Raw genomic sequence first — 22,654 nt, 5'->3', positions numbered from 1 at the left:
ACAAGAGACAAACACTGACACATCCCTTCCTGCCTGCCCACTCACAGTCTGCCTAAGTTTTAGTGGCCCAGCACTACATCTTAAAGGTAAAGGTATCCCCTGTGCAAGCACCGGGTTATGCCTGACCCTTGGGGTGACGCCCTCCAGCGTTTTCATGGCAGATTCAATACGGGGTGGTTTGCCAGTGCCTTCCCCAGTCATTACCATTTACCCCCCAGCAAGCTGGGTACTCATTTACCAACCTCGGAAGGATGGAAGGCTGAGTCAACCTTGAGCCGGCTGCTGGGATCCCAGCCTCATGGGCAGAGCTTTCAGACTGCTGCCTTATCACTGTGTGCCACAAGAGGCTCTTGCACTACATCTTGGGGTCAGTGAAAAAGCAGTATTTGGGTTGTTCAGCGGTCTAACTTCATTGCATGATCAAGTTCTAACTTTCTGAGATTAAGACAGATTTTTCCATCAGGCCTCCACATCATTTATAATCTGATAAACCTGTTTTCTGTCTTCATCTCCCTTCCCCCATAATATTTTTTCCTACTGGAACCGCTCCACTTCTGCTGTACAGACCTCCCGGACAAGATCCTGCTCCAAGTTATGGCGCCCAAGCAGCATCCTCCTCTTGAAGCGACGGCATTCCAGCTCCAAGTACTGCCTCTGCCGTCGGAGCAGGTTTGCCTCTTCCTCCGCCTGGAAGTGCTGGATGTTCTCCTTCTGCTTGGACAGCCACTCTTGCTTCTCCTTCTTGGGCGTGCTCTGGTTCTCATTCAGCTCCTACGACACCAGAAAGGGGTTTTCAGCATGGTCAGCCTGTCAAATTTCTTCCACCATGAAGGTGGTTCAGAAACTTCAGGTAGTCCAGAATGCAGTGCCAAGACTGCCAGCAGGGGCGGAGTACACATAACAAAATTACATCTGTCCCTAAGAGTCTTTGTCTATCGCCTATTTGTTTCCAGGCCCAATTGAAGGTGGTGATTTCAACCTCCAGAGCCTGGGACAGACAGCCTGGGACTGACAACCCCCATTAAAATTTGGTGAGGCAATACATTTTTCACTGAAGGTCGCTATTTGTCGTCCCACCCCCACCTTAGAACTGAGGCAGATGGTGTTTTTGGTAGTTAACCCCCCCAACTATATGTGAGGATCCAGAATACTCTGGGCCTATCCCTTTACTTAGCTTTGTCAATGTCTTTCAACACCAGGTGAAGTCCTTTTCTTCCAGCAAGCTTTTAATCCCTCACTGAGGTCCCTCCACCCGACACTGGTGTGTTTGCTGCTGTTGTTGCTGCTGCTCTAATTTTTGTGTCGAAATGGGTTTTCAAGATCAGTTTTCTTTCTCTTTTAATTTTATGTCTAATGTTTGTATTTTGCTGTGAACTGCCTTGGGCCTGAGTGAGGAAAGGCGGCATGGAACGGTTTCAAAACAAAGAAATAAGCTCCCTGCTACATGCCAGCAGAATGGTTTAGCGTGCAAAAAAGAAAATCCCAAGGCTTCACTCACCTGCATTCCTTGGAACTCCCCAGATGAGGACAAGGGGACATGCCTGAACCAATCGCAAGTTTGTACATGCAACGAGAGTGATGCCTTCTATCTGTTCGGATGCCCTGTGGTTTGCATGTACACACCCAAGGGAAGTGATTCCATAGAAACACAGGAGTCCTGGCCTGAGAAGTTCTTTTCCTAAACCAAGCGCAAGGCTTGCAAGATGCACCTTTCAAGGACTGGAACTTTGCGTGATCATGCACGTTATAATTTGGAGCTGGATCCTCAACCCGAGGATCCAATCCAGCCTTTCTCAACATCTTGGAGGGCCCACGTCCAGACCGTGTCACGTCATCTGTACTGGTTACCAGTCTGTTTCCAGATCAGATTTAAGGTATTGGTTTTAACCTTTAAGGCTATATGTGGCTTGCACCCCGTGTATCTGCGGGATTGCCTATCTTCTTATGCCCCCCACAGGACACTATGCTCTGCGGGTAGGAATCTGCTGGCTGTCCTGGGCCCCCGGGGCATTCACCCAGCCTGGTGAAATGAGCTCCTGGAAGAGCTAAGGGCCCTGCTGGAGTTGTCAGCTTTTCGCAGGGCCTGCATGACGGAGCTCTTCCGCCAGGTGTATGGTCGAGGCCGGGCTGAGGTCCCGGAGTTACTATCAGCGGATCCCCTAGAATTAGAATTAGTTAGATCAGGACCCCAACTCCTAATGAAAGAGCTCCTGACTGCAGCTGGACAGAGGATGGGAGATGGGGAGTTAACTCCAATGAATTACCATCTTTAAATATATTGGGGGTTTTAAGGGTTGGGTTGTTTTATTCTTTTATTGTAAACCACTGTGAGTCTCGGAGAGCAGCAGTATTTACGTTAATAAATAAATAAATAAACAAATCTGGGTTTCATGACACCCTGGGGCTTCTTAGCAACCCTGGAAGGGTTTCCCGAAGGGGTGGGAGTTAATTAATTTTCATATATTTTCAAAAATGTGTTAAACAGGCCATATGACCATATATGGTCATGTCAACCTCCCCCCCCCCCATGGCCAACGATGGGCCTGGAGGGGATGGGAAAGGGAGGGCCCCCGAGTGGGCGTGTCCACAGCTCTGTTTCCCAACCATATTCTGCACAATCGCACCACTTCCGGGGTTTCTCAAAGCCTGAAGAATGTTTCAGAGGTTTCTCAAGGGTAAAAAAGTTGAGAAAGGCTGGTCTAATCCCTAAGGAAAACAAAGGTTCTTCCTTGTAAATTTGCTCTCACAACGAATAGGGGCAGCTTTTCCATAACAGCTGCAATATCTATTAGGCTGTCAATCAGGATAGCTAATGGGACTAATATCTTACAGTGCTTGAGGCTCAGGGGCCCTTGCATTAAATTTACCTCTTTCAGCTGCTCCTTGCGGAGTTTGTACTCTCTCTTCTGAGACTCCAGAAAGCTGTTTAATTCTTTCTTCTGCTGGGCTTGAATGTGTTGCTGGAACTTCTTCTCTTCATTGGCCATTATTTTTGCCTACACCAAACCCAGGAAGAAAAAGGCATGCTCAAGAACACGCAACTACAGGTAACGACACGGGTGAAATAAAGCCGTCGGCACAGGGCAAAGGGATGCAAGATGCCTTCCTAGTTCACGCTCCACCTTTGCCGTTGGCAGAGAAAACATTCAGCTCTTGCAAAAGAGTCGCATCTGGGGCCAAAGCACTAGCCTGGCTTCAGAAAAGGGAGGTGACAAGCTCAAAACAGGACTGGGAAGGAATCAACCTTTACCTCCTTCTCCATGGCCGCTTGGTGCTTCTTGATGAGTTTCTCCATTTCTGCCGCAAAGTTGTTGCGCTGCGTCTCGAGGTCTTTGTCTAGTCTAAGGCGATGCTCGTCCATCTCGGCCTTCAGCTTGTTCTCCAGGGCCATCAGCTGCTTCTGGTGCTGCCTCCGCATCCGCTTGTAGCCAGACATCTGCTCACGGAGCTCTGAATCCTGTTCATGCTCCTGCATTTGCCTAGTTACCTAGAGAAGACGGGGTAAGACACAGTTACTCTTAACATGGGAACACAGTCATCGTTATGGCAGGTCTTAGGGGCCACTCACAGCTGGCAAAATGACCCTTCTCCTTTGGCCATCACACCCAAAAGAACCCCATTACTGCTCCTGAGAACAGCCCTGAGTTGTAGGATGGCATTCACAGGACAGTGAAAGCAACGCTAAGTCGTTTTAGCTGGATCGGATATCTGTGGAGGAAAGTCTGGCATCGACAAGAAGAGGATGGGTAATCTATGACAGCTGTGGCCAATCTGGACGAAGACCGGAGTTATCTCCGTGACACTTCAAAAGGCCTGTTTCATTCCTAAAGCAGTCTTGTGTTTCAATGTCATCTGAGTACAGATGAATGAAACCTGGCCTCCTAAATGCCACAATTAATATCGCCCAGTTTCAGGACCAGGGCCTCCCTGATGACACATCTTGCTGTACTAAAAGGGACCTGGAGCATCGAGCGCCGCAGCACTGTTGACAGAGACCTCACAGAAGTAACTCTGATCTCTCCAGAGAAAAGGTTAAAAACTGCACTAGTGTTAAGAACGTGAGAACGAAGAACAGCCCTGCTGGATCAGACTATCTCGTCCCATGTCCTGACTCACAAAGTGGCCAACCAGTTCCTATAGAGGGCCAACCAACAGGACACAGAGGCCACGACCTTCCTCTGATGTTTTCTCCCAGCTCTGGTATTCAGAAGCTCTGTGCCACTGAATGTGGAGGTTCTCTTTAGTCACCAAGGCTAGAAGCCTCTGATAAACCTGTCCCCCTTGAGTCTGATTAATCCTCTTTTAAAGCCATCTGGGCCTGTCATCGCCACTTCTTCAGTGATTTCCACATTTTAATCAGAAGTTTTGTAAAACGGTATTTTCCTTTTGTCTCTCCTGAACCTACTGCCCATCAGCTTCAATGAATGCCCCTCAAGTTTGAGTACTTTGGGAGAGAGAACAAAAAACAAAATCCCCTCTGTCCACTTCCTCTATACCTGTGCAACAATTTAGAAATCTCTATCATCTCCCTCCTCTTTTCTAAATGGAGAAGTCCACAACTCTCCAGTCTTTCCTCGCAGGAAAGGTGTTCCAGCCCCTTTATCCTCTTGCAAAGAAAGTCTAAAGTTGGTTCATTTTCATTAGGTGAGAGATATTGCTACCTTGTCGATATATTTACAAGGTGGGACTGGAGGCAATTTTAAAGGAATTACCTTACATCTTTGGAGCAGGGGGAGCAGCCCTGCCAATCCTGCACAGAGCTTTCAGCAAATATAAAAATGACTGTCTCCTAGACAAGCGTCTATACCACTGCCACGGAAGGAAGACATCAGCCTACCAGTGATGCTGTGCGTATGGTAGCAAAGTGCTCTCGGTTGCGGTAATGGGACCTGTGGCGAGACACTTGGGGTGGAGAATGTGGCTCTGACGTTCTCAGCCTTGCGTCTGAATCTTCTCGGTAATTTTCTTCATCCTTGGGAGAAGTAGCAGTATTAACAGACACCCGTGTTTGCACCTTGACCATTTGGGGAGAACAGACCTTGGGAAGCTAACTGCTGCCAGCCCACGCGATTTATAAAACTGTAAAGGGGGGGGGGGAAGGAAAACAAAATCTGCCGCAGGAATTGGCACTACATTTACAGACCCGCAGTGATAAGCCCATGGCGGCACACCGGAGGTGCATCAACTGGAGAAAGTGCTGCAGTACCCACCAAATACTCATAAAGCCTGGCAGGCTCTTGGCACTATTTCCGGGTCACAAGGCTAACTTCACCAAGCCACCCCCCCCCGCCCCCAGTGGAACCAGCCATATAATACACACGGATGTGTGTATAATAAGAGGCAATAAAACATATTTTAGCAACAAAGACCACCATGAAGCTACAATCAGACTTCTGAGGAAATGTGATAATGTAAAGTTAATGTAAAGTTACAGCAGCTATAGTGAGCATATGAGCTGCCCAGACAGGATCCACAGAAACGCACAACAGGTTACCAACCCTGGATCTTTCCCAGCATGAAAGGAGAAGTGGATCCCCTGCTGGCAAGAGCAGCAGAGCAGGATCTGACTGAGCTGACCCATGGTGTGTGGGGAAAACAGCTGACTAGGAATGTTCTTCAGCCCCAAATGAAATGAACGGGGGGGGGGGGGGGGTGCAAAGGCACAGCCTTTGTGCAAGAGAAGTTGCTCAGCAGCCTCTGACCGCATCTGGGCTACATCTTTCCCTCAGCTGAGGTCATTTCCCAGCATTTTCAACAAGATTTTGACCTGTGAAAAAACACCCGCAAATATCCCCAGCTGCTGATCCTTCTCTTACCCGGCAGGCCAGCCACCTAAAATCTCACATCCCAGTTCGACGGGAGCAGAGTCATCCTCATCTGGCCCAAGCCTGATCAGTTCTAAGATGCTCTCTCCAGAACTGAATAATTTCTTTGTCTGCAGGCAAAGGGATCACTGTTTCTCTTCCTCCTTTTAGGTAGAGGATGAATCCCTTTCTCTGTGTGCCTCCCTAAATGTCTGGGCCTCTCGTGCTTCTGCTGCTTCCCTCCGCAACAAGCCTGCATAGTCCACAAACTCCTAATTATCGCAGGCTCTCTTTTGAATTCTGCCTACAATTGTGTGGGTTGCTTTTTCTTTTTTTTTGGCACAGCGGTTTCAAATATTCATCAATCCCTCCCATCAGAAATTCTGGCCGTCAAAAGCCCCTAAACTCCCCAGGCACGGGTCTGACTTACGGGCTTCAAGTGGATGACAGAGCTGTTTGACATCACGGTGTGGTCCCCCTCCATCATGTCCAGCTCGCTCTTGTCATCAGAGGCATCTGGAAGACTATTCACACTGCTGCTTTGGCTGCTGGCGCTGATGGACATGCTAGGGATGGACTGGTTGCTGCCAACACTGTTCACCGTTCCTGTCCGGCCTGCACTGTGGTCTTGATCCTGAAAGGGAGAGATGGGCAACTGCCAGATTAGCAGAGAAAGGGAGGGGGGGGAAAACCCCATTTGAATCTATGTATAACAAAAAGGTGCTTTCAAAGCTAGTTTTGCTACTGGTGTAGTCTATCTCCGGCTAAACAATGACTACCAGCAGCTCACAAAGGTTACGTGTGCGAGTCTTGCAGGAAGGGAAATCAGTTTTTGGATCTAGTGGATATTGTTGGAGAGCCAGTTTGGTGTAGTGGTTAGGAGTGCGGACTTCTAATCTGGCATGCCAGGTTCGATTCTGCACTCCCCCACATACAACCAGCTGGGTGACCTTGGGCTCTGATAAAACTGTTCTGACTGAGCAGTAATAACAGGGTTCTCTCAGCTTCATCCACCCCACAGGGTGTCTGTTGTGGGGAGAGGAATGGGAAGGCGACTATAAGCCCCTTTGAGCCTCCTTCAAGTAGGGAAAAGCGGCATATAAGAACCAACTCTTCTTCTTCTTTATAAACTGACACTGTACGTGAAGCAGCTTTGTATTGAATCAGGGGGCTGGTCCGTCGAGGTCAGTACAGTCTTAGGCAAGGGTCTGCCACATCACCTCCTACCTGATCCTGTTTAACAGGAGATGCCAGGGATTGAACCTGAGACCTTGTACATGCTAAGCAGGAGTTTGACCGCTGAGCCACAGGCCCTCCACCGACCAAGAAAGGTGTACCCAAATAAGAATATCAGCCCAAGCCTGATTCACCTGGCACCCTTGTAAATGTCACTCTGTTCTTATTCACTACCAGGGCTACTGTAAGCTAATGATTAAAAGGGCTACACCCACATTCCACACACAGACAGTAGTCTGTCTAGCAGCAAACCACATGGAAGGGTTAGAATTAAGGCTGCCGGGTAAATTGCTGATGTACAATACAGCAAAGAAAGGCCATGCTTGAGGGCAGTGGAAACCCGCTCCTGCTTTCAAGGGGAAAGTGCAAGAAGCTGTCCAAACTCAGAGGGCGATTTCCCCTCTCTACACAGGCTAAATGCATGCTCACTGGCACTGTGGCTTGGCATGGCGGTAAATGAGCCCCATCCAAGCCAGCACATCTTGTGGTGACTGCTGGCTTTTTGCTAATCATTCAGCCCCCTCTGCTTTTACCTCCTCCTCTTCCTGGGCTTCAACTGTGGGTCCGTTGTGTGCTTCCTGAAAGAGCAGTTTTTTCATTTTCCGGTACTGCAGATTGTCCAGTTCTCTGACTGCATCTTTTGTTCTCTGGATCAGGTCTATTAACACTGTCTCAGGGCGCTCCCGGAGGACAAACACATGCTGCGGCAGAACACATGAGCAAAGCGGTTAGCACTTCGCAACCCCAGGCTGTGCATGCCCTCCCTGTCCCCAAAGCAAGTCATTTTTATTTATTTGTTTGTTAGTTAGATTTATATACCGCCGCTCCCAGCAAGCTGGCTCACGGCGGTTAGCAATAAAACATCAGTTTAAAACACCCCATAAAACAATAATTAATACCCCCAAAATATTTGACAGAGAGTTTGGGAGATGCCAAAGGGAAACAATTGTATGATCTTTGGAGTGAACCTGGGAATTGTTTGGCTGGGAATAGCCAGCATAAAACCATATGAACATTGGATAGCAACTCTTCGTTCAAAGACACTGGTTTGTAAGAACAAGTACATAGCACCCGGCAGAACCTCAATATCTAAGATTAAGCAGAGTTGATCTTGCAGTTGCACAGAGCTGCAGTTGCACTGGTCCCAGTTCTTGTTCTGATAATCTTTACATTCTTGTAGGGATGTAAGGGAAAAGGCAGTCTTGTAGATACGCCGGTCCCAATTGACAAAGGCTGCCTTTTCCCTAACATCCCTACAAGAATGTTAAGATTATCAGAACAAGAATGGCTCAGGATCTCCCACCCCAAGGAAGTGAAATTGGCCTTGACTGGAGCTAGGACTTTTTCAGCCCTGGCCCCAGCCTGGTGGAACGCTCTGCATAAAGTGATCAGGGCCCTGCAGAACCGCAATTAGATCCACAGAGCCCAAAAGACAAGAGCTGTTCCACCAGGCTTATGGTCAGGGACTGAAATAACCATCAAGAAGGGCTGGCCTCACTGCCGGAGACTAAGAAAAGACCCATTCTGAAAATTATGCAAAAAACACCCCCCCCCCCACAATCCATTACGTAATTAGTTGGGGGAAATTAGAGAATGTTATGTTCTTAACCTAAATTACTGTTTTTAATATTGTCACCCATCCTGAGCTGTATTGGAAGGGGAGGCTAGAAAAATAGTCCTTCATTCACTCACTCAGTTGACTCTGGTTGTGAAAGCTAGTTTGATGATTCATAGATATTTTATTACCTAAAGTGTAAAAGTTCTTGCCTTCATCAATCCAAGAGAAGGAATATGGGAATTAGGCAGCAAATATTAAGACAGAGGATATATGAATGAAAGGTCCAGCAAGGTGATGCCCACTTGCAGTTTGTGACGTAGTGGTTATTGTCAAGTTGGGATCGGAGAGAACCTGATTCAAATCCTTACTCACACAGTGGGCGACTTGGGGCCAGTTATGCCTCCTCTAAACCAGGGGTAGTCAACCTGTGGTGCTCCAGATGTCCATGGACTACAATTCCCATGAGCCCCTGCCAGCGTTTGCTGGCAGGGGCTCATGGGAATTGTAGTCCATGGACATCTGGAGCACCACAGGTTGACTACCCCTGCTCTAAACTACATCACAAGGAGGATGTGAGGATAAAGTTGGGAAAGGTACCATAGACCCTGCCCTAAGCTCTTTGGAGGAATTGTGGGATATAAGAATGCTGCTAGAAAAAGGGAGAGGAGAAAGAAACAGGTAAACTACCCGGCTGAAGGCACACAGGCCTGGCACCCACCTTGCAAACAAAGCAACAGGCAAGGGTGGTTTGAATGCTGGGATTTTGCAGGCATGCAACCCACCACGTGGAGGTTTAGAGAGTGTGTGCGTGCGTGTGTGTACATGTGTGTGTGGAATCAGAAAAGTAAAACTCACCTTCAAGAGTTCCTCTGATGTAGGCCTGTCTTGGGGGATTTTCTGGAGGCAAGAATCTACAAAGTTTCGAAAATAATCAGACCTACAACGGAGGAGAGAGACAGAAAATTGAATCACCAAGGCCCCTTTGCCAGGCAGCATTCCATCCTTGCTCTAAAGATGCAAATGTACAGTACAGCAAGTGCAACGGAGGCTTTTTCACAGAGTTATGTGGAGAATCATGAAAAAAGGCAGCAGAGCTGGAACCAGGGTACCAACAGCCACTGAGGGCATTGGCCTTGTGGCACAAGCAACAGCCAATCCTCAGAACCTGACAGGACAGCACTGCTTGTTTGCTCTTCCTCTCTTTCGCACACACACACAAAATTTCCAAAAATTCACTAAAGAATCCACCCCAAAAACTTGTCAGAATCTTATCCTTAATCCAAACTTGACCCTTCAAGATTCGGGAGTGATAAAAGCTGGAATTTCCATCAAATCTGTTAAGATGTTTCTCATCTCAGTGGTTCACTCACCATTCATTGGACTGGAGTGTTGGGGATTCATTCTGCGCTATGTGATATAAGGCACTCATTGCATTCATGTTAAACAAAGGAGGCTTCCTTTCCGCTGTGTGGAAAAAGAAATGGTTGGCTTAATGTAGGGAAACTGCCCCGGAAGTTCCCAGTCAATTGGTTCTTGTTCTTTACTCAGAAGGTGTTTGGTATAAATAAGGCCCAAAGTTCAATCACTGACACCTCCAGTTATTTATTTTTTAAAAATCAGGTGGCACATGATCTGAAAGAGCTCTACCTGAGGCTCTGGAGAGCCACTGCCAGGCTGAATAGACAGCTTGATGTCATGGTTAAGAGCAAAGGCCTTTCATCGAGAGAGCTGGGTTTGATTCCCCACTCTCCTACATGTGCAGCCAGCTGGGTGACCTTGGCCCAGTCACAGTTAGAGTTGTTTTTGCAGAGCAGTTCTGTCAGAGCCCCACCTCCCTCACAGGGTGTCTGTTGCGGGGAGAGGACTGGAAGCCAATTTGAGACTCCTTCAGGCCGTGAAAAGTAGGAGATAAAAAACAACTCCTCCTCTTCTTCCCGGATGGACATATTATTTCATTCAATCTTATGCAGCTTCATCTGCTGGGCCTCCCAAGCAACACTAAATAAACTTAGTGCAGCGTTTATTTTTAATCCCTCCCATGGAAATTTGCTTATACAACCAAGTGCCAGTCACATTACACAATGATGTATTAAGGATGATCACTTCAAGTGCTTAGAGGCCCCTCAGTGGCCTCATAGCATATTTAGTTCAGCCTCCTGTATCTAACACTGGCCAGTCTGCTGCTGTGGAAAGGCCACAAGTAGGGTACGATGGGGATACAGCTTTCCTGTTTCCTATGCCTCCTGCACCAAGAATTCAGAGACCATCTGGGTACACCGACAGGCTTGCAGGGCTAACTGCCATTAATTAGGGCGATGCTTACAAAAATGAAGGGCTGCAGAACTGACAACATTTAATTCTGCTCTGGTTAATCACAATCATAAGTCACTGTTGATTGCTACAGAAGAGTTTAGAGAAAAATTATCTCTCAGAATTTCCATTAAATCTAACTTAGTAAGGTGTGGGAGGAAGGAGGGAAACAGGCTATGTCCCCCAAGGAAAGGCAAATCCCAGAGGTCAAAGCATAAAGGATTATTTTATGCATGACAAACCATTGCAAGGTACGCCTGTAACACTTGTTAAAAAGCTGAACATCCTAGGATGGACAAGAAAATGAAGCCAAGGGTGCACAGCAAAGGGTGCATGCAGGACTAAATTTCAAGTAGCAAAGTAATACTGAAAATTCCTTCCAGTGTGCTGAACAAGAGCAACGCACCAGAACAAGGAGACTCCAAAGTGTTTGGGAAGTGTATACTGCACAGGCCAACCTAAACAAAGTACACACTTCATCTCTCAAAATACACTTTCGACTGTGATATAGAAGAAAAACCTGTCAAGGAACCTGCTGGGAGGTTGCAGCTCTGACAGGACGAGGGACACAGCTTACCTAATTCAATACAGGTTATCCCAAGCGACCACACATCGACTTTACCATCATATTGCCCTTCATCCATGGCTAAAATCACTTCTGGGGCCATCCTAGAACACAGAGAAGATACAATGTTCAATGAAGTTGCTCATTATAATCCTTGTGTCGTTGTAGTGGCTTTCGTAGCTGCGTAAAGACTAGCCTCGGCTACTGCTGGGAGATAAAAACAGAGTGGGCATCTATTTCCAGGCATGCTAACATGGTAACAGGAGGTAAATTCACAACACTGGGGGTACTAGGACAAGGCTGCGAATCCCTGGGCAAGATCATGTTGTGGGAATGCTGTTGTACTGTTATCTGGTTACAATTATTAGTTATTATTATAAGGCTATTCACATGTTTTTATAGACCGTTTTATGTATTGTTCCTTGTTATGATGTAAACCGCCCTGAGCCTCCGGGGAGGGCGGTATACAAGTATGATAGATAGATAGATAGATAGATAGATAGATAGATAGATAGATAGATAGATAGATAGATAGATAGATAGATAGATAGATAGAGAGATAGAGAGATAGAGAGATAGAGAGATAGAGAGAGAGATAGATAGATAGAGAGAGAGAGAGAGAGAGAGAGAGAGAGAGAGAGAGAGAGAGAGAGAGAGAGAGAGAGAGAGAGAGAGAGAGAGAGAGAGAGAGAGAGAGAGAGAGAGATAAGAGGGGCACAAATAGGCCTCTTTCGGGTACCCCACCGTCCCAGTTAGCAACTAGATCCGTTCAATGCCAACCCCTTATATACAAGCAGGCCCAGACTTTAAATACCTGTTACTGAAATTCTCCCCGACCCATATTAAGCCTTTTCAATTAACACAGACAATCAGTTATGCAACACAAATCCAGATACACTAGTTCCTTCAAGTGAACTAATGCTGAAGGCGTTTCCTTACCAATATGGCGTCCCCACAAATGAATTGGCAGGAGAGGCTATGGAAGCAGATCCAAAGTCAGCTAGCTTCACCTGACCCGGTTCTGTCAGTAGGATGTTTCCTGCCTTGATATCTCTGAAGAATACGAGAATATTAATGTCACACTCTGAAACCCACTTACTGGCAGGCCCCAACAGATTAAGATGCAATTACAGCTGTACCCAAGCAGTATCACAAGGGGCAGCATTGTAACGGTACAATAAAGCCAGTGGTGAATCAATTTAAGACGTCTGAAACAGGTAGATGTGGGTGAAACGGGGGCCTAGAAGTGGAATGAAAGGGTGGGGAGGGAAGTGCTTCATTCGGCATGGACTTTTCCCTGCATCAAGAGGACCAGAAGTCCAACACACCCCACTCTGAAGAACTTGCTGGACACACAATACAGGAGAGCTAATTTAATCTGGGAATATGAAGATACAAAGCAATAAGGAGATGGCCACGGAGGGCATCAGCTAGCTTCTGTTGATACAATGAGAGCTTTCCCAGGCCACCAAAACATCTGGCTGTTAGTAAGACTCATGACTCAGGTGTTTTTTTTTTAAAGGAAATCAGCTTCTGATACTAATTTTGAGTCCAGTGGCACCTTTAAGACCAACAAAGTTTTATTCAAGGTATGAGCTTTTGCGTGCACGCACTTCCTCAGATACAATGTCAAGGAATGGAAGTAAGCAGTTCATACTTATGGGCAAGGTATGAGAGCATAATGAAATTGGTTAACAGATTCCAGAGATAAACAGGGGGAAAAAAACAGCATTTAGATTTGTTTGTATTCACTTGAGATTGAATGGGAAACCTTTTGTATACAATAATTAGTTACCACTCCAAACTACTTTGCATTATACTAGTCATAGCTACATTACAATCTGATACGTTCTAGCAGAGTTTACACTTGAATGCCTTTAGTCTCAAGTGCAGTGGTTCTCAACCTTCCTAATGCCGTGACCCTTTAATACAGTTCCTCATGTTGTGATGACCCCCAACCATAAAACTATGCAAGTGTTCTTGCACAGAAATTAAACCCAAACTGACCAATGGCGTGAGGATCCATTGTTCATAATTGTGTATAAATTGTTTTCCCCCACGGGGTTTCTCAGTTCAGTTCTGCCTTTTGTCCCACCATGCCGATCTTGCTCTTTTCTGCTGCTCCAGACAAACGCTCTATCTCGATCTACCCTGCAAGGCTGTTCTGTAGATGGCGACCCCCGCCCCCCAGCCAAGCTGCTTGCCCTGCCGCGACTCCTGTGAAAGGGTCATTCAACCCCCAAAGGGGTCCCGACCCCCAGGTTGAGAACCACTGATCGAGTGCAATCTTTACATGCTCATGTTGCACGCTTTGGCAGGGTGTGGAAATGAGTCTTTTTATTACTTGATGGCTTTCCAAATTTGCTTCCTGACCCCTGCTATGACTCCATAAGGCCTTCAAGCCTGATGGTGCTAAACACGCAATGGCATGTTTTACACAAACACAAAAAGGGGGGAGGGGGAACCCTGAAAGTCCTATATGGACCGCCTCATTAAGCCAGTTCTCCACAGCTGACACCTTGATAGACAGGTTACATTTAGGGGAGGGAGGGGCTTCACTTACCTATGGATCATGTTGTGGGAATGCAGATATGCTAATCCTTGGAGAGCACCGTGGGTAATGGCAGCTATTTCTATCTCTTGCAAAGGCTTTTTATGGACTTGAAGAAAGAGAAATGCAGTTAACATACCAGCGGCATGCACACTCTCAGACACAGGCAATGAAACCTTTACTGGTGGGGCAAGGCTCAGGATGGCCCAATGCTATGGTTACAGCAACCAGCCTTAAACCCTGTGGTCTCCCATTTGGCCTATCAGCAAAACTAAGAGTTGGTACCAACTATCTTACTTTATAGCTGCACTTCCTGAACATAGACTCAACACCCAAATCCGATAAATACACATCCGCACCCCTGTCCTGAGCCTTTCTGAATGCCTCAGTGTTGTCACAAAACAATGTAAGTGGTTCCAAAAACATAACCTCTCCTCCCCCACCACTCCCAAGCTGCCTGCCACAAAGGCAGTGATGACAATTCATCTTGAACTGAGCCCATGCTATTAACAACAAGCATTTGACCACAGCCACGCTGGCAGATAGCCTTATGCCTCATATAGCTGTCCTGGATATGTGCCCTCCTTCCTTCATGCTGCAAGACACCCAACATGAAAGTCAAAGGTGGACGTTGCCTGGTTAAGGAAGCCACCGAAGACAGAAAATAATGCAGAAGTCAACACATACATTGAGATATTATTACTATTATTAATTTGATTCATACACCGCCCCACTCTAAAATTTAGGCTCAGGGCGGTGTACAGCATGTTAAATATTAATACAAATTTGTTACAATAAAAACAGTAAAATAATACATCTTGAATCCTCCATTGTCTGAATCTTGTCCCTTGTTCCTATCTCTGAAGAAGATGATGAATAAGAAGAGTTGGTTCTTATATGCTGCTTTTCTCTACCTGAAGGAGTCTCAAAGCAGCTTCCAATCCCCGTCCCTTTCCTCTCCCCACAACAGACACCCTGTGAGGGAGGTGAGGCTGAGAGAGCCCTGATATTACTGCTCGGTCAGAACAGTTTTATCATAGCTGTGAGGAACCCACGGTCACCACGGTCTGCATGTGGGGGAGTGGGAAATCAAACCTAGCTTGCCAGGTTAGTAGTCCGCGCTCCTAAGCACTACACCAAGCTGGCTCTCCACCAATTGTGGCAGAGGAGGAGGCCCATTTGATTTCATTTATTTGCCCGGGCCTCTACCATATGTCTGGTGGAACAGTGCCATTTTGCAGACCCTTTGGAACATTGGAAGTTCTGTCAGGGCCTGAATTTCCACCAGGCTGGGGCCAGGGCTTAAAAGGAAATTTAATTCCACTGTCATATGTTACAAACGAATTTGGGGGCTTGTCTTTCACACATGTGCACACAGTCAAGTATCAGAAGAGCTTACCTTCTAATAAATCTGATGCTGATCCTAAACAGTATTCCATAACAAGCTAAAGAGGGCAGAGGAGAGAACAAGCTGTTAGAGAATACTATAGGTAGGTAGCAGGACACCTGCCCCTACAATGGAGAATGAATGCCACCATCTACCTTAAGGTCTTCAAGCTTCATCAGGGAACTAGTCATCACCTGGCATCAGGCTAGTAAACAAGCTGCTACAATCCTCCCAGGTTGCTTCTGCACCAAGTGGCAGGCACACGAGGCCCGTCCAGGCTGCTAAATTTCCTGATGCGGCTACATTGGCCTACACTGCATGGCTTCACCAAGAAAAGCCTTAGCTAGTATGCTGGGCATCAGCATTCCAAGATGCAAGGGAACAAGAGGGAGCAATGACACTGAGACATTTGCATGCAATCTCAGCAAAGTTTGTGAGACAGCATGCAGTAAAACTTTTGAAAACTCACAACAGCATCAATAGAATATTATTTAGAAGGGGCAAAACAGTCAGGATGGTTTAGAAATTACCAGAAAAGAAAAAAATCTTCTCCTGGCACCTCAATCTCAATGCAGAAGGCACTAAGTGAACAGGGAAAGGCATTTTATGAATTGGGTGTCATGGCTGAAAGGTTCTGCCTCTCTCTGGCAATCATCCACCTTACTTCAGAAGGTTAGGTCACACTGAGAATGTCTGATGAAAATCTTAAAGTCAGGCAACTTTGCACGGCAGTAAGGCAGCCTTCCAGGTGACTTTCAAAGCCACAAATAACCTGGGCCAGTCCCAGGACTTGGAAGCATGTCTGGAAGTGAACAGGAAGCTGGCAAAGTTCTTTCAGAACAGGCACGATGAGCTCATTGCAATCTGGTCCAGTCAGCAGCCTTGATGCTGCTGCTGTAGTGGCCAAAGCTCACTGCAGTCTCCAATCAGTATTCTGAAAATATAGCAATTTGAAATGGCCGAGGCTGAACGTGATTAGATCACGGATAAACATGGTCCACCATTAACAGAAAAGAGCATTGCCAGTAAATCAACAACAACTAAGGTGCTAGGTAGGACAGATGAGAACCAAACCTCTCTGTAGACCCAAGTCTAATGGTACCCATAGGCTGTAAATTTGGTTTAAAGGGAAGCACAACCAAATTTAGAACCCTGGTTATCTAGATCAGGCTTTCACAACCAGGGTTTGTGGAGCCCTGGTGTTTCTTGATGGCCCTGGAAGGGTTTTCTGAATGAATAGAGGTTATGTATGTGTGTGTGTTAAACATTTATCAGGTGATATGACCACATATGGTCATGTTGCCCTGCCCCCTCCCCAAGGTCAACAACTGGCCTGGCGGTGGGAAAGGAAGGGGCCCCAAGTGGGCATGTACGCAGTTCTATTTCCCAACCATATTTGGTATAATCGCACCACTTTGGGGGTTTCTTGAAGCCTGAAGAATGTTTCAGGGGTTTCTCAATGGTAAAAAAGGTTGAGAAAGGCTGATCTAAATGGTTGGCCAACCATGACTCAGGCTTACGGGGACTGGTGCTATGATTTACTGGCCTTCCCCCAGTTCTTTATTGCCTCCATGCATCTATTCCAAACACAACCACCTCATCCAAGCCAGCCGTTAGAGATAACAAATGCATACTGGTAAACACTTCCCCCAGTCTCCAGTTGATGACCCACAATGGCTTTTTGTGACTGTTTATTCTTGGGGGGAAATCAGGCAGACCCCACAACGCTAGTACTAATGAGCCAACTAGCTGGCTGCTAGCGTCCCTGCCAATCTTTGAGACAGGAATGGAGCTACTGGAACATGGAACCCTCCATAAGCCATTTCAGATGACAATGTTAGAAACATTATGTGGTTGATGGTCGTCAGGTAAGGCGACCAAAGGGGGTTCATCATTTCAAAGCAACCTGGAAACCAGACTGAAAGGAGTCTGATCATTCATCTCATTAAAAAAAAATGGAGATGTCTGGATGCCACTTGTTAAGAGTTGTTGTTGTTAGGTGTGAAGTCGTGTCTGACCCATCGCGACCCCATGGACAATGATCCTCCAGGCCTTCCTGTCCTCTACCATTCCCCGGAGTCCATTTAAGTTTGCACCGACTGCTTCAGTGACTCCATCCAGCCACCTCATTCTCTGTCGTCCCCTTCTTCTTTTGCCCTCGATCGCTCCCAGCATTAGGCTCTTCTCCAGGGAGTCCTTCCTTCTCATGAGGTAGCCAAAGGTACTTGTTAGAGTACCTTGCCCCTTATGGGGAGGGGTGTTATTGGCCAGCTGAAAGCTATTAAAAACTGCCTGGAATGATCCTGCACCTATGATCTACTGCAGGGGTGGCCAAACTGTGGTTCTCCAAAAATCCATTGACTACAATTACTGACAGGGGCTCATGGTTATTGTACTCCATTTTGGTAGGGTCTCATGGTAATTGTAGTATAAGAACATCTGGAGAGCCTCAGTTTGGCTACCCTTGATCTACTGATACATAAACAGGTGTTAGCACCAAGGCATTTAGATTATAGTGTAAGGACATTCTGGATGTCCTGTGTGGTCAAAGAATTGGGTTGTGTGAGGGCTATCAAAGTTTTAAGCACACATTTAACAGCGCTTTCTGGCCATGGATTTCATAAGTCTCAGACTGCATTTATGTATCAGCCTTTAAATGACCCTTTATTTTAGTTCAATTTGTTTCTCAAAATAGTTTTCTCTCATATTTAGCAAACCTCTCGGTGCCTCTCTTTGTTGCTTCTTTTGGTTCCCCACCCTTCTGTTTTGGTTTGCTAAACACAAGCCAAGAAGACTGGATAAAATTTTAACTTCATTAATGTGGAGATGCTACAAGAATTTTAAATGAGTTAATGGAGATCAGGGTGCTCAAGAAATCAAGAGACAATCTTGGGAAGAAAAATGCAAGTGTTGCAAGGCATCCAATTCAACATTGGCAACCAGAGGAAACATTTTTTTTCCATTCAACCCATAAACACACAAAACATTTTCTAAGAAGCCATGGCTTACAATTGACACACACACACAGTATTTTCTTACCCATGCTGTATGCTCTCGCAAATAGCAGCCTTTGTATTCTATACTGTTGGGGTGTTTAATTCGTTGCAGGAACTTGACTTCCTTAATGATATCCTGCCATTTCTGTGGAAGATAAAGAAAAAAAAAACTTGGCAAAAATGTTTATTGGGGGTGGGATGGAAAAAGCTGGAAGGGCTCCCCAGGGTTATCTAGTCCAACACCCTGCACAATGCAGGAAACTCACAACTGTGACCCCAATTCCATGCCTAGATGATGCCCCCCCCAAAAAAAAACCCCAAACAAACAAACTCAGAATCCCTGAGAAATTTGGCCCAGAAGAAATTTACCTCCAGACCACAAAGTGGCAACTGGCATTTTCCTGGACATGCAAGAAAGGGCCATAAGAGCCAAGCATGGACACAATCCTTTCTGCCCACCAGGACAGAGTTGAGGGCTCCAATATCTTTCCCCAGCAACATTTTAAATGCTAAGATGATAGGCATGGGGCCAGAGCACACATGGGGCCTACACATTCCCAAGGAACTTGCCAGCATCCACAGGTAGGATCAATCTCTAACTATCCGTAACAAAGGACAAGCAGATTCTTCTGACACCTCAGCTACCAGATCTGCTGTCAACCTGCCCTCCAAGCTGGAATGGATGAGGGAGATTTTGCCAGTAAAGAACCTCATAACCCCCAAACAAAAAAACAAACAAACAAACAAACAAACAAACAAACAAACAAACAAACAAACAGGCTTTCATGTGTTGTGAGGTCCTGAACCACTTTAAACCATTGAGCTGGATGAGATTTTGCTGACACAATGGCAGGAGAGAAGAAAAGTCTACTTGGCTGCTACCACTGTCATCTCATAGGCCTGAAAATGGGCTTTATGATGTGTTCTGTCTCATCTATCGAGAGTCCCCTGGCAACATCACTCTAGTCATCTTCCAGCCCACTTTATCTTGCATAGCTATAAACAAGCGTATCGCAATATTACCAAAAACAAATTTACATAACTGGCGGACCGAAAACCAAACAGAAGCACAGTTATCAATATATACTAGCCATCTTCAAACATTTTCCCGAACAAATCTGCCATGCAAAGATCTAAGTAGGGAGCCTTCCTAACATTTTCAGGAAAGGCCATCCAATAGCACCAAAAGGAAAGTTCAAGATGGGGCAGCAGCAGATTTTATCGGCCTGCGGGAAGGAATACAGAGAAGGCATTGAGTACATGAATGGCATTGCTGTTAATGTGGCTCAGAGGGCTATACTGGGAAGATAAAATGGAGGAAGGGAGAACCATGGTGCTACCCTGGAGTCCTTGGAGGAAAAGCAAGAAAAACCAAGTTGATAATGTGCACACACACACTCAGTTGATCTATTGAAGGAAGGCAAGAGAAAAAGAAAGCCAGAAAGAAAGGGAGGGGTGGGCTACAGCTTTGTAAGACAGTGCAGCCTCTGCCCCTTCGTCTCTTCTCCCATAGAACTGTTACAAAGATGAATAAGCCCAAGGCTGCATTTTGCACACTGGAGAGGCCGATTAGTCATAACTGCAGCTCGAGTTGCTGTCTGTCTTTGTAGCAGGGGAGCAAACCAGAAAGGGTTTTATTAACTGTGCTATCTTTCTCAACATAAATACCCGCCCATCCAAGACAAGCCAGCCCTATTTTTGAACCAGGCATTTCATTGATGGGAGCAGAATATTTATAGCTTCAAAACAGCAGGCGGAGGGGCAGATACTAATTACAATTTCACCGTTACGTGGTGAAACAAACAGTATAAGACAGGATACGAAGTGCAAGCTGTAGGTCAGCCCTCATGGAAAAAAAAATCTTCAGTAAGTTATGTTCAGCTTGGCATTCTGAAGCCTCCAAAGGGGCTCAACTGTTTGACCACAGCAGTAGGACACGCTCGGAATGGCTAAACCTTTCGCTTCTAGATAACGCGCTCTTGCTACTGTTCAAAGTGGTTGTCCTTCAAGATCACAAAGTTCTGCCATGAGCAGACTAGGAAGTTAAAATGGATCCAGAGGCACTGCGTGCCAACACAGGCATCAGCTTAACAGCTTTACATTCCTCCTGAAAACTGTCTGCAGTGCAGGAGGAAGCAATCGCTGAGCTGATACCAATCATCACTGCTGCTACAGGGTCCGCGCCAAGTGGCCACTGAGGTGCTGGATCAAGCCATGAGTGGTCCCCAAAGGCAGCAGCCCACTGGGAAACTTCCCGGTAAGTTAAGTAACCAGTCCAGCTTGGTGTAGTGGTTAGGAGTGCGGACTTCTAATCTGGGTAGCTGGGTTTGGGCAGGTGCGTGTGTGTATGTTTGCTTGTGGAAAAGCGGCGGTGGTTTGTGTCAGCGTAGTTGGGGGGGTGGGAAAGGAACAGGGACGCCGCGTCTTCAACGCGGCGTCCCTGCTCCTTTCCCAACGGGGAGGAAAGGTCGCCGGGAGGACTCACCGGCTCAGAGGTCTTCTTTGTCTGAGTGGGGAGTCCCCTGGCGGCCGAGGCGAGGCCGGGCCAAGCGACCAACGGGGAGCCGCGCTTTGTGCGGCTCCCCGTTGGCAGCTTGGCCCCCGAGTGGCACTCGGAGGGGCGAATCAGGAGCCACTTTGCGGCTCCTGATTTGCCCTTCCGAGTTTTTATCCTGGACAGGGCCCGCCCTAACTCCTCCCCAGGAGGCCTTAGCACTTTATTTAATTCGCTCCGCAGGAGCGGTTAAAGATACCCTCACAACCATAACACTTTAGAACAACCCTAAGGGGCAAGCTGAGAGGGACTGGCTAGCCAAGGGGTGTCCAAACTGTGGCTCTCCAGATGTCCATGGACTACAATTCCCATGAAACCAAGCCAGCATTCTCAGGGGATCATGGGAATTGTAGTCCATGGACATCTGGAGGGCCACCGTTTGGACACCCCTGAGCTAGCCTAAGGTCAGACAGCCGGCTTCTGAGGCACAAGTGGCAATCTGGACCTTGGTTCCCAGATCCTACTCCGACACTCACCATTATACCTTGCTGGTTCTCAAAAGCAGGAAAGGGAAAAAATGTTCCATCAAGCACAAAATTAATCATCTCAACCAATGTTCTAGAACTCAGGCAGACCCACGGTTGCTATGAGAAAGTATGACATTCCTCACTTTCAAGGCTTGCTCTTGCCGGTAGCACTCAAAGCTGACCTTAATCTGCCTCGCCTGGAATTTTCCCACGCCTGCACTGTATCTTTGTGAAGTTCCTCAGGATGAATTTGTTCAAAAGTGAAAGGCAGGAGTTTCTGCTTGATCTGACTTTTCTTCAGTTCTGCAGACAAAGGCCATGCCTTTGCTGCAGCTGCGTCTATCGCTCTTTGCGAGTTTAAAGAGAACAAAACCAGAATTTGAAGGCTAAACTTTATCATTTAATTCTTGGTACTTCAGAACAAGATTCAACCTATGCGTTTTATTCTAAATATATGTTGGTATGATCTGTGCGTTTGTCTGTAGGGCACCTGGAGATGAGAAGGCCTGGGAAAATTCAGGAGAAAACCCTCTCCAAGTTTTTGGAGCATTAAACTCCTTAGAAATACTCCCCGCTCCTATTAAAATAAATGAAGGCAAGATATTCACTCAGAATGGCAACTATGAAGATTTTTGTTGCGGACAGTTTACAGCATTAGATTGTAACAAGTAAATATACACTATAGCATATTATTAATTAGATATATATGATATGATCCAGAAAGTTGTTTATGAAAACATACTATAATTTTCAGTGCCACAAAGTTCAACTAAATACTCCGTACTAAATATGCTTTCAGTCCTGCAGTGTTAGACGAATTTTTTCCTCCATCATTTCAAATCTGCAGATGCACACGCATACAGACACAATGGGGAAATGTGGGGTTTAAAAGGATATGAGATGCAAGAGGTATAATTTGTGACATTTCTATGCAAAACGTGAAGTATACTATAGCGACCACTCACAAGAGCTGTAGCTGATGAGACATAGTCCCCTGTCAGCTTATACCCAGTATGTAAGTAACTAAACTAAACTTACTTACAAAGTGCTATTAAAGTATATTCTGGAATGCCATATTCTGGAATGCCATTTTGCTTATGCTCTGCCGATGTCATTTGGCTGCCTGGACTGGAGACACCCCCATTAGAGGGGAGGAGAAAAATCCTGCAGGTGACAATCTCCAATTTATGCCATAAACAAAGGTCCCTGGGTAAAGGCTTTTTATC

General features: G+C 46.3%; 1 protein-coding gene across 1 annotated transcript in view; it reads right to left on the bottom strand.

The window, feature by feature from the left end:
* TAOK1 (TAO kinase 1) overlaps positions 1-22,654 on the bottom strand; it is a 62,005-nt gene that overhangs the window by 9,038 nt on the left and 30,313 nt on the right. Inside the window, exons 4-16 of the mRNA XM_077312672.1 lie at positions 18,451-18,552; positions 15,424-15,469; positions 14,037-14,133; positions 12,413-12,526; positions 11,486-11,577; positions 9,969-10,062; positions 9,454-9,535; positions 7,574-7,741; positions 6,235-6,438; positions 4,838-4,972; positions 3,251-3,487; positions 2,868-2,996; positions 568-771 (exon numbers count right to left, since the gene is read on the bottom strand). Coding sequence (XP_077168787.1) covers positions 568-771; positions 2,868-2,996; positions 3,251-3,487; positions 4,838-4,972; positions 6,235-6,438; positions 7,574-7,741; positions 9,454-9,535; positions 9,969-10,062; positions 11,486-11,577; positions 12,413-12,526; positions 14,037-14,133; positions 15,424-15,469; positions 18,451-18,552 — 1,704 coding nt within the window. The remainder of the gene's footprint in view (positions 1-567; positions 772-2,867; positions 2,997-3,250; positions 3,488-4,837; positions 4,973-6,234; positions 6,439-7,573; positions 7,742-9,453; positions 9,536-9,968; positions 10,063-11,485; positions 11,578-12,412; positions 12,527-14,036; positions 14,134-15,423; positions 15,470-18,450; positions 18,553-22,654) is intronic.

This window comes from Paroedura picta, chromosome 15 (genome assembly GCF_049243985.1).
Source record: "Paroedura picta isolate Pp20150507F chromosome 15, Ppicta_v3.0, whole genome shotgun sequence".
NCBI classification, from domain to species: domain Eukaryota; kingdom Metazoa; phylum Chordata; class Lepidosauria; order Squamata; family Gekkonidae; genus Paroedura; species Paroedura picta.
Note: the sequence above shows the minus strand (reverse complement) of the source record. Positions and strands in the feature narration are given on the sequence as shown.